The 21,358-nt window shown below is 43.6% G+C and overlaps 1 protein-coding gene across 2 annotated transcripts in view; it reads right to left on the reverse strand.

Moving 5' to 3' along the window:
• Nucleotides 1-21,358, reverse strand: part of LOC110503196 (rho guanine nucleotide exchange factor 17) — a 111,320-nt gene that overhangs the window by 14,508 nt on the left and 75,454 nt on the right. For both annotated transcript variants that reach the window (XM_036961715.2, XM_090218912.1), the window contains exons 3-8: nt 15,173-15,355; nt 9,659-9,775; nt 7,072-7,164; nt 6,200-6,385; nt 1,734-1,784; nt 1,281-1,390 (exon numbers count right to left, since the gene is read on the reverse strand). In XM_036961715.2, coding sequence (XP_036817610.2) covers nt 1,281-1,390; nt 1,734-1,784; nt 6,200-6,385; nt 7,072-7,164; nt 9,659-9,775; nt 15,173-15,355 — 740 coding nt within the window. The remainder of the gene's footprint in view (nt 1-1,280; nt 1,391-1,733; nt 1,785-6,199; nt 6,386-7,071; nt 7,165-9,658; nt 9,776-15,172; nt 15,356-21,358) is intronic.

Raw genomic sequence — 21,358 nt, forward strand, 5'->3', positions numbered from 1 at the left:
GTGTGTGTGTGTGTGTGTGTGTGTGTGTGTGTGTGTGTGTGTGTGTGTGTGTGTGTGTGTGTGTGTGTGTGTGTGTGAGTGTGTGTCACTCATGCTGCCAAACATATCCTCATAAAACTTACAAAATAGCCTCCAACCCTCTACTCAGCAAATTGGATGCAGTCTATCACAGTGCCATCTGTTTTGTCACCAAAGCCCCATATACTACCCACCACTGCGACCTGTTTGCTCTCGTTGGTTGGCCCTCACTTCATATTCGTCGCCAAACTCACTGGCTCCAGGTCATCTATAAGTCTTTGCTAGGTAAAGCCCCGCCTTATCTCAGCTCACTGGTCACCATAGCAGCACCCACCCATAGCACACGCTCCAGCAGGTACATCTCACTGGTCACCCCCAAAGCCAATTCCTTCTTTTGGTCGCCTTTCCTTCCAGTTCTCTGCTGTCAATGACTGGAACAAACTGCAAAAATCACTGAAGCTGGAGACTCATATCTCCCTCTCTAACTTTAAGCACCAGCTGTCAGAGCAGCTCACAGATCACTGCACCTGTGCATAGCCCATCTGTAAATAGCCCACCCAACTACCTCATCCCCATACTGTTATTTATTTTACTTATTTTGCTCCTTTGCACCCCAGTATCTCTACTTGCACATTCATCTTCTGCATATCTACCACTACAGTGTTTAATTGCTATATTGTAATTATTTCACCACTATGGCCTATTTATTGCCTTAACTCCCTTATCTTACCTCATTTGCACACACTGTATATAGACTTTTTTTTCTATTGTATTAATGACTGTATGTTTGTTTATTCCATGTGTAACTCTGTGTTGTTGTTTGTGTCGCAATGCTTTGCTTTATCTTGGCCAGATCGCAGTTGTAAATGAGAACTTGTTCTCAACTGGCCTACCTGGTTAAATAAAGGTGTTCTCAACTAGCCTACCTGGTTAAATAAAGGTGTTCTCAACTAGCCTACCTGGTTAAATAAAGGTGTTCTCAACTAGCCTACCTGGTTAAATAAAGGTGTTCTCAACTGGCCTACCTGGTTAGATAAAGGTGTTCTCAACTAGCCTACCTGGTTAAATAAAGGTGTTCTCAACTAGCCTACCTGGTTAGATAAAGGTGAAATAAAATATAAATAATAAAATATGTGTGTGTATATATGTGTATGTATGTGTGTTTGTGAGTGTGTATGTGTATGTGTGTTTGTGAGTGTGTATGTGTATGTGTGTTTGTGAGTGTGTATGTGTATGTGTGTTTGTGAGTGTGTATGTCTCACAGGCTCATGGAGCTGCGTCTCAGGGATCCAGACTTCCTCTTGAGGGTGGTGCAGATGAGCAGATCACTGAAGAGGAAGAGAGAGCGGTCCTTCTTACCCCCCACGGTCTTCTGCAGAGACAGACAGAGAGACAGACAGACAGAGAGACAGACAGACAGACAGACAGACAGACAGACAGACAGACAGACAGACAGACAGACAGACAGACAGACAGAGAGAGTGAGAGAGACAGCGACAGAGAGAAACACAGTCCTATCCTTCTCATCCGTTATCTAGACTGTAGATTGATATCTGACAGAGGGCAGTCCCTCAGCAGAGCAGTCCCTCAGCAGAGCAGTCCCTCAGCAGAGCAGTCCCTCAGCAGAGCATCTATGGTCCCTGCTGTCAGACTCTATCCAGAAGAGCATCATAATAGCACACTGTCAATCTACTGTCTGAGTGTTTCAGACTCACCGCCTCCATCACCATCTCCTGTCTCAGGAACTTCCTCATTGGGTTAAGGATCTGTCAGCGAGAGAGAGAGATTATAATCATTATTACAGTACCATCAACTTTGAGATAGCGAAAGAAAGCACAACGTATAATCTTCAAACAACTTTCAAAACATTTAATTTAAAAACAGAATATATATATATATATATTCTGTTTTTAAATGAAATGTTTTAAATATATATCTCTATATATATATATATCTCTATATATATATATATATATATATATATATATATATATATATATATATATATATATATATATATATATATATATATATATATATATATATATATATATATATATATATATAAATATATTCTGTTTTTAAATGAAATGTTTTAAATATATATCTATCTATATATACAGTGCCTTGCGAAAGTATTCGGCCCCCTTGAACTTTGCGACCTTTTGCCACATTTCAGGCTTCAAACATAAAGATATAAAACTGTATTTTTTTGTGAAGAATCAACAACAAGTGGGACACAATCATGAAGTGGAACGACATTTATTGGATATTTCAAACTTTTTTAACAAATCGAAAACTGAAAAATTGGGCGTGCAAAATTATTCAGCCCCTTTACTTTCAGTGCAGCAAACTCTCTCCAGAAGCTCAGTGAGGATCTCTAAATGATCCAATGTTGACCTAAATGACTAATGGTGATAAATACAATCCACCTGTGTGTAATCAAGTCTCCGTATAAATGCACATGCACTGTGATAGTCTCAGAGGTCCGTTAAAAGCGCAGAGAGCATCATGAAGAACAAGGAACACACCGGGCAGGTCCGAGATACTGCTGTGAATAAGTTTAAAGCCGGATTTGGATACAAAAAGATTTCCCAAGCTTTAAACATCCCAAGGAGCACTGTGCAAGCGATAATATTGAAATGGAAGGAGTATCAGACCACTGCAAATCTACCAAGACCTGGCCGTCCCTCTAAACTTTCAGCTCATACAAGGAGAAGACTGATCAGAGATGCAGCCAAGAGGCCCATGATCACTCTGGATGAACTGCAGAGATCTACAGCTGAGGTGGGAGACTCTGTCCATAGGACAACAATCAGTCGTATATTGCACAAATCTGGCCTTTTTGGAAGAGTGGCAAGAAGAAAGCCATTTCTTAAAGATATCCATAAAAAGTGTTGTTTAAAGTTTGCCACAAGCCACCTGGGAGACACACCAAACATGTGGAAGAAGGTGCTCTGGTCAGATGAAACCAAAATTGAACTTTTTGGCAACAATGCAAAACGTTATGTTTGGTGTAAAACGAACACAGCTGAACACACCATCCCCACTGTCAAACATGGTGGTGGCAGCCTCATGGTTTGGGCCTGCTTTTCTTCAGCAGGGACAGGGAAGATGGTTAAAATTGATGGGAAGATGGATGGAGCCAAATACAGGACCATTCTGGAAGAAAACCTGATGGAGTCTGCAAAAGACCTGAGACTGGGACGGAGATTTGTCTTCCAACAAGACAATGATCCAAAACATAAAGCAAAATCTACAATGGAATGGTTCAAAAATAAACATATCCAGGTGTTAGAATGGCCAAGTCAAAGTCCAGACCTGAATCCAATCGAGAATCTGTGGAAAGAACTGAAAACTGCTGTTCACAAATGCTCTCCATCCAACCTCACTGAGCTCGAGCTGTTTTGCAAGGAGGAATGGGAAAAAATTTCAGTCTCTCGATGTGCAAAACTGATAGAGACATACCCCAAGCGACTTACAGCTGTAATCGCAGCAAAAGGTGGCTCTACAAAGTATTAACTTAAGGGGGCTGAATCATTTTGCACGCCCAATTTTTCAGTTTTTGATTTGTTAAAAAAGTTTGAAATATCCAATAAATGTCGTTCCACTTCATGATTGTGTCCCACTTGTTGTTGATTCTTCACAAAAAAATACAGTTTTGCATCTTTATGTTTGAAGCCTGAAATGTGGCAAAAGGTCGCAAAGTTCAAGGGGGCCGAATACTTTCGCAAGGCACTGTATATATATATATATATATATTCTGTTTTTAAATTAAATGTTTTAAATATCTATATATATATATACATATTCTGTTTTTAAATTAAATGTTTTAAATATATATCTATATATATACAGTGGGGCAAAAAAGTATTTAGTCAGCCACCAATTGTGCAAGTTCTCCCACTTAAAAAGATGAGAGAGGCCTGTAATTTTCATCATAGGTACACTTCAACTATGACAGACAAAATGAGGAAAAAAAATCCTGAAAATCACATTGTAGGATTTTCTATGAATTTATTTGCAAATTATGGTGGAAAAATAAGTATTTGGTCAATAACAAAAGTTTATCTCAATACTTTGTTATATACCCTTTTTTGGCAATGACAGAGGTCAAACGTTTTCTGTAAGTCTTCACAAGGTTTTCACACACCGTTGCTGGTATTTTGGCCCATTCCTCCATGCAGATCTCCTCTAGAGCAGTGATGTTTTGGGGTTGTTGCTGGGCAACACAGACTTTCAACTTCTTCCAAAGAGTTTCTATGGGGTTGAGATTTGGAGACTGGCTAGGCCACTCCAGGACCTTGAAATGCTTCTTACGAAGCCACTCCTTTGTTGCCCGGGCGGTGTGTTTAGGATCCTTGTCATGCTGAAAGACCCAGCCACGTTTCATCTTCATTGCCATTGCTGATGGAAGGAGGTTTTCACTCAAAATCTCACGATACATGGCCCCATTCATTCTTTACTTTACACGGATCAGTCGTCCTGGTCCCTTTGCAGAAAAACAGCCACAAAGCATGATTTTTCCACCCCCATGCTTCACAGTAGGTATGATGTTCTTTGGATGCAACTCAGCATTCTTTGTCCTCCAAACACGACGAGTTGAGTTTTTACCAAAAAGTTATATTTTGGTTTCATCTGACCATTTGACATTCTCCCAATCTTCTTCTGGATCATCCAAATGCTCTCTAGCAAACTTCAGACGGGCCTGGACATGTACTGGTTTAAGCAGGGGGACACGTCTTGCACTGCAGGATTTGAGTCCCTGGCGGCGTAGTGTGTTACTGATGGTAGGCTTTGTTACTTTGATCCCAGCTCTCTGCAGGTCATTCACTAGGTGGTGGTTCTGGGATTTTTGCTCACCGTTCTTGTGATCATTTTGACCCCACGGGGTGAGATCTTGCTTGGAGCCCCAGATCGAGGGAGATTATCAGTTGTCTTGTATGTCTTCCCTTTCCTAATAATTGCTCCCACAGTTGATTTCTTCAAACCAAGCTGCTTACCTACTGCAGATTCAGTCTTCCCAGTCTGGTGCAGGTCTACAATTTTGTTTCTGGTGTCCTTTGACAGCTCTTTGGTCTTGGCCATAGTGGAGTTTGGAGTGTGACTGTTTGAGGTTGTGGACAGGTGTCTTTTATGCTGATAACAAGTTCAAACAGGTGCCATTAATACAGGTAACGAGTGGAGGACAGAGGAGAAGTTACAGGTCTGTGAGAGCCAGAAATCTTGCTTGTTTGTAGGTGACCAAATACTTATTTTCCACCATAATTTGCTAATAAATTCATAAAAAATCCTACAATGTGATTTTCTGGATTTTTTTCCCTCATTTTGTCTTTCATAGTTGAAGTGTACCTATTGCCCATGTTAATCTTTTCTTTTTATTGGCCAGTCTGAGATATGGCTTTTTCTTTGCAACTCTGCCTAGAAGGCCAAAAACCTGGAGTCTCCTCTTCACTGTTGACATTGAGACTGGTGTTTTGCGGGTACTATTTAATGAAGCTGCCAGTTGAGGACTTGTGAGGCGTCTGTTTCTCAAACTAGACACTAATGTACTTGTCCTCTTGCTCAGTTGTGCACCGGGGCCTCTCACTCCTCTTTCTATTCTGGTTAGGGCCAGTTTGATCTGTTCTGTGAAGGGAGTAGTACACAGCGTTGTACGAGATCTTGGCAATTTCTCGCATTGAATGTCCTTCATTTCTCAAAACAAGAATAGACTGACAAGTTTCAGAAGAAAGTTAATTGTTTCTGGTCATTTTGAGCCTGTAATCGAACCCACAAATGCTGATGCTCCAGATACTCAAATAGTCTAATGAAGGCCAGTTTTATTGCTTCTTTTTCAGCACAAGAGTTTTCAGCTGTGCTAACATAATTGCAAAAGGGTTTTCTAATGATCAATTAGCCTTTTAAAATGATAAACTTGGATTAGCTAACACAACGTGCCATTGGAACACAGGAGTGATGGTTGCTGATAATGGGCCTATGTACGCCTATGTAGACATTCCCTAAAAACACTTTTTTAAATATGCAGTTTCCAGCTACAAGTCATTTACAATATTAACAATGTCTCTGATCAATTTGATGTTATTTTAATGTACAAAAAAAGTGCTTTTCTTTCTAAAAACAAGGACATTTCTAAGTGACCCTAAACTTTTGAACGGTAGTGTACATGTGAGTGTCCTACATCTCTGACGTGTTCCACGCCCTCGATGTGGGCTTCTATCTCCTGCATGACGCGTGTCTCCCTCTCCACCTCCTCCGCAGAGCGACGCCCCTTATTGATCTTCTCAGCCAATCGCTTGATGTCTCTCTGGGCGTCCAATAGCAACGGGTGGTCTGGATGTTCCTCAGGAGTGTGCTTCAACAGATCCTAGAGAACAGGGACACCACATTTTACTACCAAGTAAAAGGAAGCGCCACCTGTAAGAGAATACGCCTTCATATACAGTGGGGCAAAAAAGTATTTAGTCAGCCACCAATTGTGCAAGTTCTCCCACTTAAAAAGATGAGAGGCCTGTAATTTTCATCATAGGTACACTTCAACTATGACAGACAAAATGAGAAGAAAAAATCCAGAAAATCACATTGTAGGATTTTTGATGAATTTATTTGCAAATTATGGTGGAAAATAAAATGACTAAATACTTTTTTGCCCCACTGTATATACATGCTTATTTTCATCTTTCATACGCAGACCTTCAACACTTAATTGGTTGACATTGTGGAAATAGCTAGGCCAGGAGAAGCCTGAGTCTTGCCTAGGATTTACCCCAGTTAGGCAGAGGGAACCATGGGGATCCTGAACATCTTGGCTATGTACTGTTATAATCTCCACCCAGCACAGCCAGAAGAGGACTGGCCAACCCTCAGAGCCTGGTTCCTCTCTAGGTTTATTCCTAGGTTCCTGCCTTTCTAGGGAGTTTTTCCTAGCCACTGTGCTTCTACATCTGCATGGGCTGGGTTTCTGTACAGCACTTTGTGACACCTGCTGATGTAAAGGGCTTTATAAATACATTTGATTGATTGACTGAGTTCGGCAGAGTTGAGGGGACTCACCTTGACCAGCAGCTCATAACGGGGGATCCTCTGGACAGGCTTGATCATCAGATCACCCAGGGCCTGCTTCTCCTTGTTCTCACGCATACTGGTCTGTGTGTGTGTGTGTGGGGGGGGGGACAGAAAAGAGAGACAAGGTGAACGGGACAGAGTTCTAGTCAGACATAATCGGTCTGGTTTCTCCACAGACACTAGATGGCGGTATGGTTCCACATTCTGATCAGTCACCCTCCTGTGACCGTCTCACTGAAGAAGACCTGTGACTTTTTAAAAGTAATCTAGTCTGGTCAAAAGTCAACTATAGAGGGGATAAAAACAACAGATGGAGAAATAGGGACACACACACACACACACACACACACACTGAACACACATCCACATGTTTTGAGCTCAATGTCTCAGCTCTGCCAATGAGTAGCCATCTGACTAGTGAAGAACTGCCCCTCCCTACCTTCAGGCTATGCTCAAACACTACACCCCAACCTGAGCACTGCGTTCGGTCCCCTCTGGTCTCTTGGCCCTCCCACCCCTGCTAAATTACTCAAATGTAAATGATTCCCTTCAGCGGAACCTGTCTATCACACCTGTGTGTGTGTAATCCAAAATAACTGGGCCAGACTTCTCTACCTCAAGCCTGGTGTACACTGCACGATTTTGGACCCAATTAAACTGTCCTAGACAAGTTTAGAAGATCGGAGATAAAAATCTATGTCGTCGGCCTACTCGGGTCAGAGACGTAAGCCGAGGGGCTATCGATCCCGTCTTTGAGAAGTCCCAGGCATCCTGACCAGATATTTTCAAACATGTTTGATTTTATCGACACAAAATCTGCAATGCTCTTGTAGTGTGAACGTGCAACGACAAGTTTTGGGAAAAGTGATCAGCGACATGTAGACTAGAGAAGGACAGATGACTCGTACTAGAATGAATATGTAGACTAGAGAAGGACAGATGACTAGTACTAGAATGCGTTTGTACTTGCCTTTAACCAAAGCGTCAAAATTGTTAGAGCTCTGAAGTTCATAGGCAATATTATTCAATTCAAACTGTTGGCTAGATATTTCAACACTGTATGACAAAGCGTGAGTGTCTGACTGGAAAAGTTTATGAGGCTGCTTTGAGCCACAGCTCGTTCCAGCTAATGTAATTACATCATCGCTGTATCACATCATTGTTTTAGTGAGACAGCGTGGTATATGGAGAATCCTCACGACCACGCGAAGAACGTTGCAGTGTGTGACCTCCCGTCTGTGCCACATGGTTTAGTGCGAGCGTCACTACGTTGCCAAGACAACAAGCTACAGGAAAGACGGTTGTTTAATGTGAGAGGCTCAGCCATGTTAGGATTTTGAAAGTCCTGTAGTGTTCGCCCGGCATCAGGGGATGAGTGATCGAGTGTCTCTTTCTAAAGAAAACCTCCTGAGAGAACTGCCATAGGAAGAGCAACAGGGACAGGATGTGCGCACACACACACACACACACACACACACACACACCCACTTAGAGACAAGTCCATGTATCACACTCATCTACACAAACACACTCATATCAACAGCAGACATAGACTACCGTTCAAAAGTTTGGGGTCACTTAGAAATGTCCTTGTTTTTAAAAGAAAAGCTCATTTTTTGTCCATTAAAATAACATCAAATTGATCAGAAATACAGTGTAGACATTGTTAATGTTGTAAATTACTATTGTAGCTGGAAACGGCTGGCTGTTTTTATGGAAAATCTACACAGGCATTATTAGCAACCATCACTCCTGTGTTCCAATGGCACGTTGTGTTAGCTAATCCAAGTTTATCATTTTAAAAAGGCTAATTGATCATTAGAAAACCCTTTTGCAATTATGTTAGCACAGCTGAAAACTGTTGTGCTGCTTAAAGAAGCAATAAAACTGGCCTTCATTAGACTAGTTGAGTATCTGGAGCATCAGCATTTGTGGGTTCGATTACAGGCTCAAAATGACCAGAAACAATTAACTTTCTTCTGAAACTCATCAGTCTATTCTTGTTTTGAGAAATGAAGGCTATTCCTTGCAATAAATTCCCAAGAAACTGAAGATCTCGTACAACGTTGTGTACTGGACGGCACTTAATTGGAGCCAATTTCCTTGTACAACAGGACAATGACCCAAAGCACAGCTCCAAACTATGCAAGAACTATTTAGGGAGGAAGCAGTCAGCTGGTATTCTGTCTATAATGGAGCGGCCAGCACAGTCACCGGATCTCAACCCTATTGAGCTGTTGTGGGAGCAGCTTGACCGTATGGTACGTAAGAAGTGCCCATCAAGCCAATCCAACTTGTGGGAGGTACTTCAGGAAGCATGGGGTGAAATCTCTTCAGATTACATCAACAAATTGACAACTAGAACTCCAAAGGTCTGCAAGGCTGTAATTGCAAGATTCTTTGACGAAAGCAAAGTTTGAAGGACACAATTATTATTTAAATAAAAATCCTTATTTATAACCTTGTCAACGTCTTGACTACGTTTCCTCCTCATTTTGCAACTCGTTTTTTCCAAGGAAAACAAGGGCATTTCTAAGTGACCCTAAACTTTTGAACGGTGGTGTCGGTAACTCACCTCCAGGAACTTGAGGAATGCCGGCTTGGCCTCCTTTGCGATCCTCACGGCGTCTTTGGCGTTCAGAAAGTTATCGATGTATGCTGAATAAATATTAGCAAGAATCTCTTTGGAGAACTGTGTAGAAGAGAGAAAGATAGAGAGGAGAGAGAAAGTTAACAAGCATACTCCCTTAAAAGACTTTTGCTTGAAAAACAAGAAAAAAAAAGTGGCAATATTACTGTTTGTCCCTTTAGAGACACCGTAGCAACAACATATCACCTGAAATAGTCTGAATTAATCTGAGATAAATCAAGAAATCTGTCATTAATTTTGTCGTTTTTGTAGAGTAGGTCTTAGTTAGATATAAAATTGTGTGACTAAGACGTTTGGTGCAGTATTTCTCAAGCGAAAAAAATTGCAAGAAAACTAGTCGTCTCTTGTTGAATGATAACAAACACTTCATTAAAGAAGCCCGTCCATAGTTTCCACTCTGACTAGGAGTAGTACTGTTGACCAATCACTGAAAAAGCGCGTGGAAGAAAAAAAACTACCGAACACTAAAACAAACAAAAACATCAAACTTTCATCATAATATATGCGCGGACCTGTTCGAAGCATGCGACAGGCTATAAACTGACACTGAAGGAGGGTGAATCTTGCCCGGCAACAAGTGGTTGGTGAGCCTGGCTCTGGCTGGGATTGGCCAACATGGTGATACATAGGAAGCCTCCCTCCAGGCTTAAAAACCAAAGTAAAAAGGGCATGCCTCAATTGGGGGAAAGGGCATTCCTCAATTGGGGGAAAGGGGCATTCCTCAATTGGGGGAAAGGGGCATTCCTCAATTGGGGGAAAGGGGCATTCCTCAATTGGGGGAAAGGGGGCATTCCTCCGTGGGGGAAAGGGGCATTCCTCCGTGGGGAAAAGGGGCATTCCTCCGTGGGGAAAAGGGGCATTCCTCCGTGGGGGAAAGGGGCATTCCTCCGTGGGGGAAAGGGGCATTCCTCCGTGGGGGAAAGGGGCATTCCTCCGTGGGGGAAAGGGGCATTCCTCCGTATGGAAAAGGGGCATCCTCCGTGGGGAAAGAGACAAACACACACATCCACAGGACGTGTTGCACAACACACATTATGGCATGCTCCCCACACTGACACACACTGTGACTCACTCTGACCTGCCTTTCTTCTACACAATGGAGATGAGTGAGGAGGAGAGACAGAAATGAGAGGGGGGAAAGGAAATGAAGAGACAGACAGAGAGAGAGAGACACAGACACAATAAAGAGAGACAGAGAGAGACACAGGCAGAGGGAGAAAGACACAGAGAGAGACAGAGACAGAGACACAGACACAATAAAGAGAGACAGAGACAGACAGAGAGAGAGAGAGAGAGAGAGAGAGAGAGAGAGACAGAGAGACAGAGACAGAGAGACAGAGAGACAGACAGACAGACAGACAGACAGACAGAAATGCAGGGTATGGTTTAATGGTAACACAGAAATAGGCATTATGACCACTCGTGAAAAGAGCTACCCTCTCCATTATCCCACTCTCCCATCATCCCTCTCTCCATCTGTAAGGAGTGATAGCAGGATGGAGAAAGGCTGCTCTATCGTTCAAAGTGTGATAAATCAGGTGCTGTACACCGTCAGGAGGCCAGTGGCACCTTAATTGGGGAGGACAGGCTCATAGTAACGGCTGAAATGGAATGAATGGAATGGCACCGAGCACATGGTTTACAGGACAGATGGTTTCCATGTGTTTGATACCATTCCATTCACTGCCTTTCTGACGTTATTACGAGCCTGTCCTCCCCTCAGCAGTCCCCTGTGCTGTACACCTACGCAGTCACCTGTCTCCCCCCTCTCTCCATCCTGGTGACATCACCAAGAAGCTATTTTAGTTTTTTTTTTAAATGTCCATTTTAATTTAAAACAAATCACAGTGTGGTACTTTATTGTTACCCAGAAATGATTTGATATTTAGATTAAAACAGCTACATAGGATCTTTAAGTGGCAAATGTTATAAAAAGCACAAATGTCTCTCGCTCTCCTTCATCAATCTGGAATGAACTGCTCAGACTTTCAAACATTACATCCCAAAGCTCCCGTCCACAAACACACTATATTCACAACCTAGATGAACCCACGGTGGAGTCTGGACAGGTGGAACTGAACAGCACGTAAACAGAACGTCTGGGAACACAAGGCTGGCCCTAACTGGCAGGCCAACTCTCTGACACACCCTCCCTGGTTCTACAGTATAATCCCTGTCCTTTAGACTCTCTAATAATAATAATAATAATAATAATAATAATAATAATAATAATAATAATACTACTACTACTATAGGCCATTTAGCAGACACTTTTATCCAAAGCCACTTAAAGTCATACGTGCATTAATGTTATGGTTCCAGGAATGGATCCCACTATCCTGGGTCTACCAACTATACATGATGTTACTGTTGGCTGTCTGTCAAAGGAGAGAGCAAGACTGCAGGGTCCCACATAGGTTCAGAATGTGCTAGTACACGGGGTCAAGGCCAGTTCAGGGCCACTGAGACAGATGTGTTTTGACAGGGTATCACCACAGGAGGCTGAACTGTAGAAGGGGAGAAGGGCTGAGGGGTGAGAGAGAGAGGGGGGGGGGGGGGGTGAAAAGGAATGGTGAGGGGGTGAGAGAGAGAAGGGTGAAGAGGGTGAGAGAGTGAGGGGTGAGAGAGAGGTGAATGGGGGGTGACAGTTCAGAGAGGTCAAGGGATTACTACTCGCTACATTCTGACTGCATTTCACTAGCATGGGCTAACAATGCTATAGATTCTGATTGCATTTCACTAGCATGGGCTAACAAAGCTACACAGTCTGACTGCATTTCACTAGCATGAGCTAACAAAGCTACACAGTCTGACTGCATTTCACTAGCATGGGCTAACAACGCTATAGATTCTGATTGCATTTCACTAGCATGGGCTAACAAAGCTACACAGTCTGAATGCATTTCACTAGCATGGGCTAACAACGCTATAGATTCTGATTGCATTTCACTAGCATGGGCTAACAAAGCTACACAGTCTGAATGCATTTCACTAGCATGGGCTAACAACGCTATAGATTCTGATTGCATTTCACTAGCATGGGCTAACAAAGCTACACAATCTGACTGTATAGGCTAGTGATGCTACACTGGTTAGGATAAAGGCTTCAGCATGCTTCAGTTTGGCTGGCGCCTAGCCGAGTTACCAAGTGAGTGTGCTCGCATACTCCCTTAAAAGAACCAGTACTGTTTGTCAACTTTGAGACGCCGTAGCCAGTATACACTCTCCTCAAAATAGTCTTAAGATAACTCAAGAAATCTGTCATTCATGTTGTCATTTTTGCCAAGGAGATCTTAAATCACACATTTTGTTTTATATCTAACTAAAATGTTTGGCACAGTACTTCTTAATTAAAACATTAGCATGTCTCGTTGAATGACAACATAGGCTTTATTGAAGAATCCCTACTGTTGACCAATCACAGACGAAAGGGCGGAGACTTCGGCTTGCCTTTTTTGGTGTGCCTGGACAGTCGGTCCAAACTAACAAAAACCAACAAAATGATGCCATAATATACTTCCAAACTCGTCCGAAACGTTTCTGCAGGGAAGCACGCGGACGCTGTAAGTCTCTCTGCCCCCAGAGGGGGAGGCGGAGGCCTTTGTTCTTTTGGCTTTGGAGGTTTGTGTGTGTAGGGTTTGATTTGTGTTTAGACTGGGAGGTGTGTGTGTGTTGAGGTGAACCAGAGGGCTATCAGCAGAGAGTTAACATGGACCAGGAGACGAGACAGGGGGTTAACATGGACCAGGAGAGGAGACAGGGGGTTAACATGGACCGGGAGAGGAGACAGGGGGTTAACATGGACCGGGAGAGGAGACAGGGGGTTAACATGGACCGGGAGAGGAGACAGGGGGTTAACATGGACCGGGAGAGGAGACAGGGGGTTAACATGGACCAGGAGAGGAGACAGGGGGTTAACATGGACCAGGAGAGGAGATAGGGGGTTAACATGGACCGGGAGAGGAAACAGGGGGTTAACATGGACCAGGAGCAGGGGGTTAACATGGACCATGAACCACAGTCACAAGAGGCCTTCAGTGCTCCGAGTTAGAAAATGCTGACCAATGTACTCTGCAACAAAACATTACTGCTTAAATAGATCTGCAACACCAGCAAGACAGCATTTAGAGAAACACGCATCTATCATAGAAATACAACAGGTAGAAAATACATTGTCCACAGGGTTTTTCCCCAGAGGTGGAAGTAGATGTCATCTATTACCCAAGCACCCACACATTGTGTTTATAGCCTAGGTAGAACTACAGATATAATCCCTATTCATTTCATATAGCCTCTCTGTGGGCATAGTAAATATATCATATCCCTGTTAATATGCATTACCTTGTAATGTGGCATAAACACAACCAGTCACTATGTTTTCATCTGATTGTCAATCACTTCAAAAAGGCTCTCCTGTAGGCTAGCCACGCACGTCGGTCCACTCACAAACATCATCCAGACAGTGACTTGATGACGAGAAAGACACCTGTTCTAAACCACCTGTGTGTATGTAATGGTATTCTGTGATTGGCACTAGGCTTATACTAAACTGCTGTCCGAGCGCGTCTTGGTCTCGACCACTCATCTCTGACCTTGTCTGTGTGCGTCTTGGTCTCGACCACTCATCTCTGACCTTGTCCGCGTGCGTCTCGACCACTCATCTCTGACCTTGTCCGCGTGCGTCTTGACCACTCATCTCTGACCTTGTACGCGTGCGTCTCGACCACTCATCTCTGACCTTGTCCGCGTGCGTCTCGACCACTCATCTCTGACCTTGTCCGCGTGCGTCTCGACCACTCATCTCTGACCTTGTCCCAGCGCGTCTTGGTCTCGACCACTCATCTCTGACCTTGTCCGCATGCGTCTCGACCACTCATCTCTGACCTTGTCCCAGCGCGTCTAGGTCTCAACCACTCATCTCTGACCTTGTCCGCGTGCGTCTCGACCACTCATCTCTGACCTTGTCCCAGCGCGTCTTGGTCTCGACCACTCATCTCTGACCTTGTCCCAGCACGTCTTGGTCTCGACCACTCATCTCTGACCTTGTCCCAGCGCGTCTTGGTCTCGACCACTCATCTCTAACCTTGTCCGCGTGCGTCTCGACCACTCATCTCTGACCTTGTCCGCGTGCGTCTCGACCACTCATCTCTGACCTTGTCCGCGTGCGTCTCGACCACTCATCTCTGACCTTGTCCGCGTGCGTCTCGACCACTCATCTCTGACCTTGTCCGCGTGCGTCTCGACCACTCATCTCTGACCTTGTCCGCGTGCTGTGTTGTAACAGCTTCCAGTTTTCTTGGCATTTTGTGTCAACTAGGATAGGCTCAGGTTCTACCCCTACTATTTAATTCACCGGGACGCCGTACCGGACCCTACCGACTTACTTTCACCCGTGGTTTCTCCATTATTCACAGTGATTGGATGGAGGGAGGTACTTACCGATTGGATAAGCAACTGGCCCACGGTCTGTCTGTCGTGCCATTGGCTAATGCAGCCGGTGACCTGTTCCAGGAAGTGCTCATGGTGCTCCAGGATCTCTGGAATCTGATAGAACATCTCATCCACCAATGAGGGATCAACTAGGGAGCCACTGTCTGGCTGTTTCAGAGGCCGCATATAGCCCTTCACATAGAGAGGAGAGGAGAGGAGAGGAGAGGAGAGGAGAGGAGAGGAGAGGAGAGGAGAGGAGAGGGAGACAGAGAGAGAGACAGAGAGAGAGACAGAGAGAGAGAGAGAGACAGCAAGAGAGAGGGGGAGGTAGAGAGCTTGAGTTAAAAAAACAGCCTTTATTGTACATCAGGAAAAGAGTCATGAGGTTGAGTCCTATGTGAGAGAGTGTGTGTGTGTGTGTGTGTTTCAGTCATCGGCCCACAGTATCTACTAGCGATTGGAAAAAAATTGGTAGTAACATATCAGGATATTATTTTTGACAATATATCGTATCGATAATAATGGCAATATTATTTTTTTAACTAGTATGCTGTACCTAAGGCTGTTGTGTTGCCGCACCGGCAGTCATGAGTCATGACCACAGTAGAATTCCACATGATCGGTGAGTCATGGTAATCTCCTCTTATGCACTCTGGACATGCTTTGGTAGTACCCAACTTGCTAACTACCATCAGGTCCTAATGGCCTGGTACTCAGGGCTCTATTGTCCCTCCATCAGGTCCTAATGGCCTGGTACTCAGGGCTCTATTGTCCCTCCATCAGGTCCTAATGGCCTGGTACTCAGGGCTCTATTCTCCCTCCATCAGGTCCTAATGGCCTGGTACTCAGGGCTCTATTGTCCCTCCATCAGGTCCTAATGGCCTGGTACTCAGGGCTCTATTGTCCCTCCATCAGGTCCTAATGGCCTGGTACTCAGGGCTCTATTGTCCCTCCATCAGGTCCTAATGGCCTGGTACTCAGGGCTCTATTGTTCCCCCATCAGGTCCTAATGGACTGGTACTCAGGGCTCTATTGTCCCTCCATCAGGTCCTAATGGCCTGGTACTCAGGGCTCTATTGTTCGTCCATCAGGTCCTAATGGACTGGTACTCAGGGCTCTATTGTCCCTCCATCAGGTCCTAATGGCCTGGTACTCAGGGCTCTATTGTTTGTCCATCAGGTCCTAATGGACTGGTACTCAGGGCTCTATTGTCCCTCCATCAGTTCCTAATGGCCTGGTACTCAGGGCTCTATTGTCCCTCCATCAGGTCCTAATGGCCTGGTACTCAGGGCTCTATTGTTCCCCCATCAGGTGCTAATGGACTGGTACTCAGGGCTCTATTGTCCCTCCATCAGGTGCTAATGTCCTGGTACTCAGGCCTCTATTGTCCCTCCATCAGGTGCTAATGTCCTGGTACTCAGGCCTCTATTGTCCCTCCATCAGGTCCTCTATTGTTCCTCTAATCACTCTGACATCAATGCAAATGCTGTTCTAAAATCTAAAATCACATCAAAACACTCATCATCAAAACAGTATCCTGCTTTTAAAACTCACCTCACTGTGATGATCAATTTGAAGAAAGAAGTTCAACAGCAGGTTGAAACAGAGGGGAAAACATGGTCGTAGTGGATGTTGTTTCAAAGCCCAACATACGGAAATGGACAGCGCTTTCTAAGGTGATGATTCATTCAAAACACCCACAACCATATTAGAGCTGAAGCATCAGCATAGGCCTGTATATGAGCCCTAGCTTGGGGAAAAAACTGAATTAAAATGAAGATTGTTCTGTTATACAATACATAGCCCACCACGTATTACACATGGAAGACACACATGAAACAAAACTGATTTAAGATATCTTTGGTACATCCTCGGGTCTAGTCTATACTCCAGACTTTATTGTTATGCATACTGGATGGACTGGTTACCTTATGCTACGCTACGCTACAAAATGTCTTTCCTCCAATATGGTATGGTGAGGTCCCTCAGTATGGTGATAATATGGTATGGTGATAATATGGTATGGAGATAATATGGTATGGTGGTAATATGGTATGGTGATAATATGGTTTGGAGATAATATGGTATGGTGATAATATGGTATGGTGATAATATGGTATGGTGAGGTCCCTCAGTATGGTGATAATATGGTATGGTGATAATATGGTATAGTGAGGTCTCTCAGTATGGTGATAATATGGTATGGTGGTAATATGGTATGGTGATAATAAGGTATGGTGATAATATGGTATGGTGATAATATGGTATGGAGATAATATGGTATGGTGATAATATGGTATGGTGAGGTCCCTCAGTATGGTGGTAATATGGTATGGTGATAATATGGTATGGTGGTAATATGGTAGAGTGATAATATGGTATGGTGATAATATGGTATGGTGAGGTCTCTCAGTATGGTGATAATATGGTATGGTGGTAATATGGTATGGTGATAATATGGTAGAGTGATAATATGGTATGGTGATAATATGGTATGGTCATAATATGGTATGGTGATAATATGGTATGGTGAGGTCTCTCAGGATGGTGATAATATGGTATGGTGATAATATGGTATGGTGATAATATGGTATGGTCATAATATGGTATGGTGATAATATGGTATGGTAAGGTCTCTCAGGATGGTGATAATATGGCATGGTGGTAATATGGTATGGTGGTAATATGGTATGGTGGTAATATGGTATGGTGATAATATGGTATGGTGATAATATGGTATGGTGAGGTCCCTCAGTATGGTGATAATATGGTATGGTGATAATATGGTATGGTGAGGTCTCTCAGTATGGTGATAATATGGTATGGTGATAATATGGTATGGTGATAATATGGTATGGTGATAATATGGTATGGTCATAATATGGTATGGTGATAATATGGTATGTTGAGGTCTCTCAGGATGGTGATAATATGGCATGGTGGTAATATGGTATGGTGGTAATATGGTATGGTGGTAATATGGTATGGTATGGTGATAATATGGTATGGTGATAATATGGTATGGTGGTAATATGGTATGGTGATAATATGGTATGGTGATAATATGGTATGGTGAGGTCTCTCAGTATGGTGATAATATGGCATGGTGGTAATATGGTATGGTGGTAATATGGTATGGTGGTAATATGGTATGGTCTCTCAGTATGGTGATAATATGGTATGGTGGTAATATGGTATGGTGGTAATATGGTATGGTGATAATATGGTATGGTGGTAATATGGTATGGTGGTAATATGGTAGAGTGATAATATGGTATGGTGATAATATGGTATGGTGATAATATGGTATGGTAAGGTCTCTCAGGATGGTGATAAAATGGCATGGTGGTAATATGGTATGGTGGTAATATGGTATGGTGGTAATATGGTATGGTGATAATATGGTATGGTGATAATATGGTATGGTGAGGTCCCTCAGTATGGTGATAATATGGTATGGTGATAATATGGTATGGTGATAATATGGTATGGTGATAATATGGTATGGTGATAATATGGTATGGTGATAATATGGTATGGTGAGGTCCCTCAGTATGGTGATAATATGGTATGGTGATAATGGTATAGTGAGGTCTCTCAGTATGGTGATAATATGGTATGGTGAGGTCCGTCAGTATGGTGATAATATGGTATGGTGAGGTCTCTCAGTATGGTGATAATATGGTATGGTGAGGTCCGTCAGTATGGTGATAATATGGTATGGTGATAATATGGTATGGAGATAATATGGTATGGTGATAATATGGTATGGTGAGGTCTCTCAGTATGGTGATAATATGGTATGGTGGTAATATGGTATGGTGATAATATGGTATGGTGGTAATATGGTATGGTGAGGTCTCTCAGTATGGTGATAATATGGTATGGTGATAATGGTATAGTGAGGTCTCTCAGTATGGTGATAATATGGTATGGTGATAATATGGTATGATCATATTACTCCAGTGCTAGCCTCCCTACTACACTGGCTTCCTGTTAAGGCAAGGGCTGATGTCAAGGTTTTACTGCTAACCTACAAAGCATTACATGGGCTTGCTCCTACCTATCTCTCTGATTTGGTCCTGCCGTACATACCTACACGTACGCTACGGTCACAAGACGCAGGCCTCCTAATTGTACCTAGAATTTCTAAGCAAACTGCTGGAGGCAGAGCTTTTTCCTATAGAGCTCCATTTTTATGGAATGGTCTGCCTACCCATGTGAGAGACGCAGACTCGGTCTCAACCTTTAAGTCTTTACTGAAGACTCATCTCTTCAGTGGGTCAATTGATTGAGTGTAGTCTGGCCCAGGAGTGGGAAGGTGAACGGAAAGGCTCTGGAGCAACAAACCACCCTTGCTGTCTCTGCCTGGCCAGTTCCACTCTCTCCACTGGGATTCTCTGCCTCTAACCCTATTACAGGGGCTGAGTCACTGGCTTACTAGGGCTCTTTCATACCGTCCCTAGTAGGGGTGCGTCACTTGAGTGGGTTGAGTCACTGACGTGATCTGCCTGTCTGGGTTGGCCCCCCGGGTTGTGCCGTGGCGGAGATCTTTGTGGGCTATACTCGGCCTCGTCTCAGGATGGTAAGTTGGTGGTTGAAGATATCCCTCTAGTGGTGTGGGGGCTGTGCTTTGGCAAAAGTGGGTGGGGTTATATCCGTCCTTTTTGGCCCTGTCCGGGAGTATCATCGGATGGGACCACAGTGTCTCCTGACCCCTCCTGTCTCAGCCTCCAGTATTTATGCTGCAGTAGTTTATGTGTCGGGGGCTAGGGTCAGTTTGTTAGATCTGGAGTACTTCTCCTGTCTTATCCGGTGTCCTGTGTGAATTTAAGTATGCTCTCTCTAATTCTCTATTTCTCTCTTTCTTTCTCTCTCTCGGAGGACCTGAGCCCTAGGACCATGCCTCATGACTACCTGGCATGATGACTCCTTGCTGTCCCCAGTCCACCTGGCCGTGCTGCTGCTCCAGTTTCAACTGTTCTGCCTGTGGCTATGGAACCCTGACCTGTTCACCGGACGTGCTACCTGTCCCAGACCTGCTGTTTTCAACTCTAGAGACAGCAGGAGTGGTAGAGATACTCTTAATGATCGGCTATGAAAAGCCAACTGACATTTAGGTTAACCTAGTTAACGGAACCATGTGGTTCTAACAGCCAATCAGATCTCTTTTATTACATACTCCATTTTGGAGCTTCTGTGGAGTGGCAGTTTCACTGCATTAACTGTTCTAACCGCTTCCCCGTGTTGCTATAGGAACGCTTCCCCGTGTTGCTATAGGAACACTTCCACGGCCAACTCTGTAGTGATCAGTGACAGTGTGTTAGAAAACACAGAGACCAGCCCTTCTCCCTCGGTCCTCATTCTCTCCTTCCCCTCACTCATTTATATTACTAGGGAGAGCATCCTGGATCTGTTTCCCTCCTTGTTGTGCACACCCATGCATACGCACGCACGCGTACACACGGTACAGGCAAAATCCTCCCACATGCCCACATAATATATTATGTAACAGTACCGTGTTAATAAAGGCTGTAATGATGAGACATGTAGGACTGAACAATAAAGAAGCATTTCTCTATCAGCTTCTACTGTCTGAATGAAAGGTTGAACATCTCTTCCATAAAGAACTGTATCGTCAAAGACCAGAGAGGTTGAACATCTCTTCCATAAAGAACTGTATCGTCAAAGACCAGAGAGGTTGAACATCTCTTCCATAAAGAACTGTATCGTCAAAGACCAGAGAGGTTGAACATCTCTTCCATAAAGAACTGTATCGTCAAAGACCAGAGAGGTTGAACATCTCTTCCATAAAGAACTGTATCGTCAAAGACCAGAGAGGTTGAACATCTCTTCCATAAAGAACTGTATCGTCAAAGACCAGAGAGGTTGAACATCTCTTCCATAAAGAACTGTATCGTCAAAGACCAGAGAGGTTGAACATCTCTTCCATAAAGAACTGTATCGTCAAAGACCAGAGAGGTTGAACATCTCTTCCATAACGAACTGTATCGTCAAAGACCAGAGAGGTTGAACATCTCTTCCATAACGAACTGTATCGTCAAAGACCAGAGAGGTTGAACATCTCTTCCATAAAGAACTGTATCGTCAAAGACCAGAGAGGTTGAACATCTCTTCCATAAAGAACTGTATCGTCAAAGACCAGAGAGGTTGAACATCTCTTCCATAAAGAAC

This window comes from Oncorhynchus mykiss, chromosome 24, assembly GCF_057628025.1.
Source record: "Oncorhynchus mykiss isolate SJ-2025 chromosome 24, ASM5762802v1, whole genome shotgun sequence".
Lineage (NCBI taxonomy): Eukaryota > Metazoa > Chordata > Actinopteri > Salmoniformes > Salmonidae > Oncorhynchus > Oncorhynchus mykiss.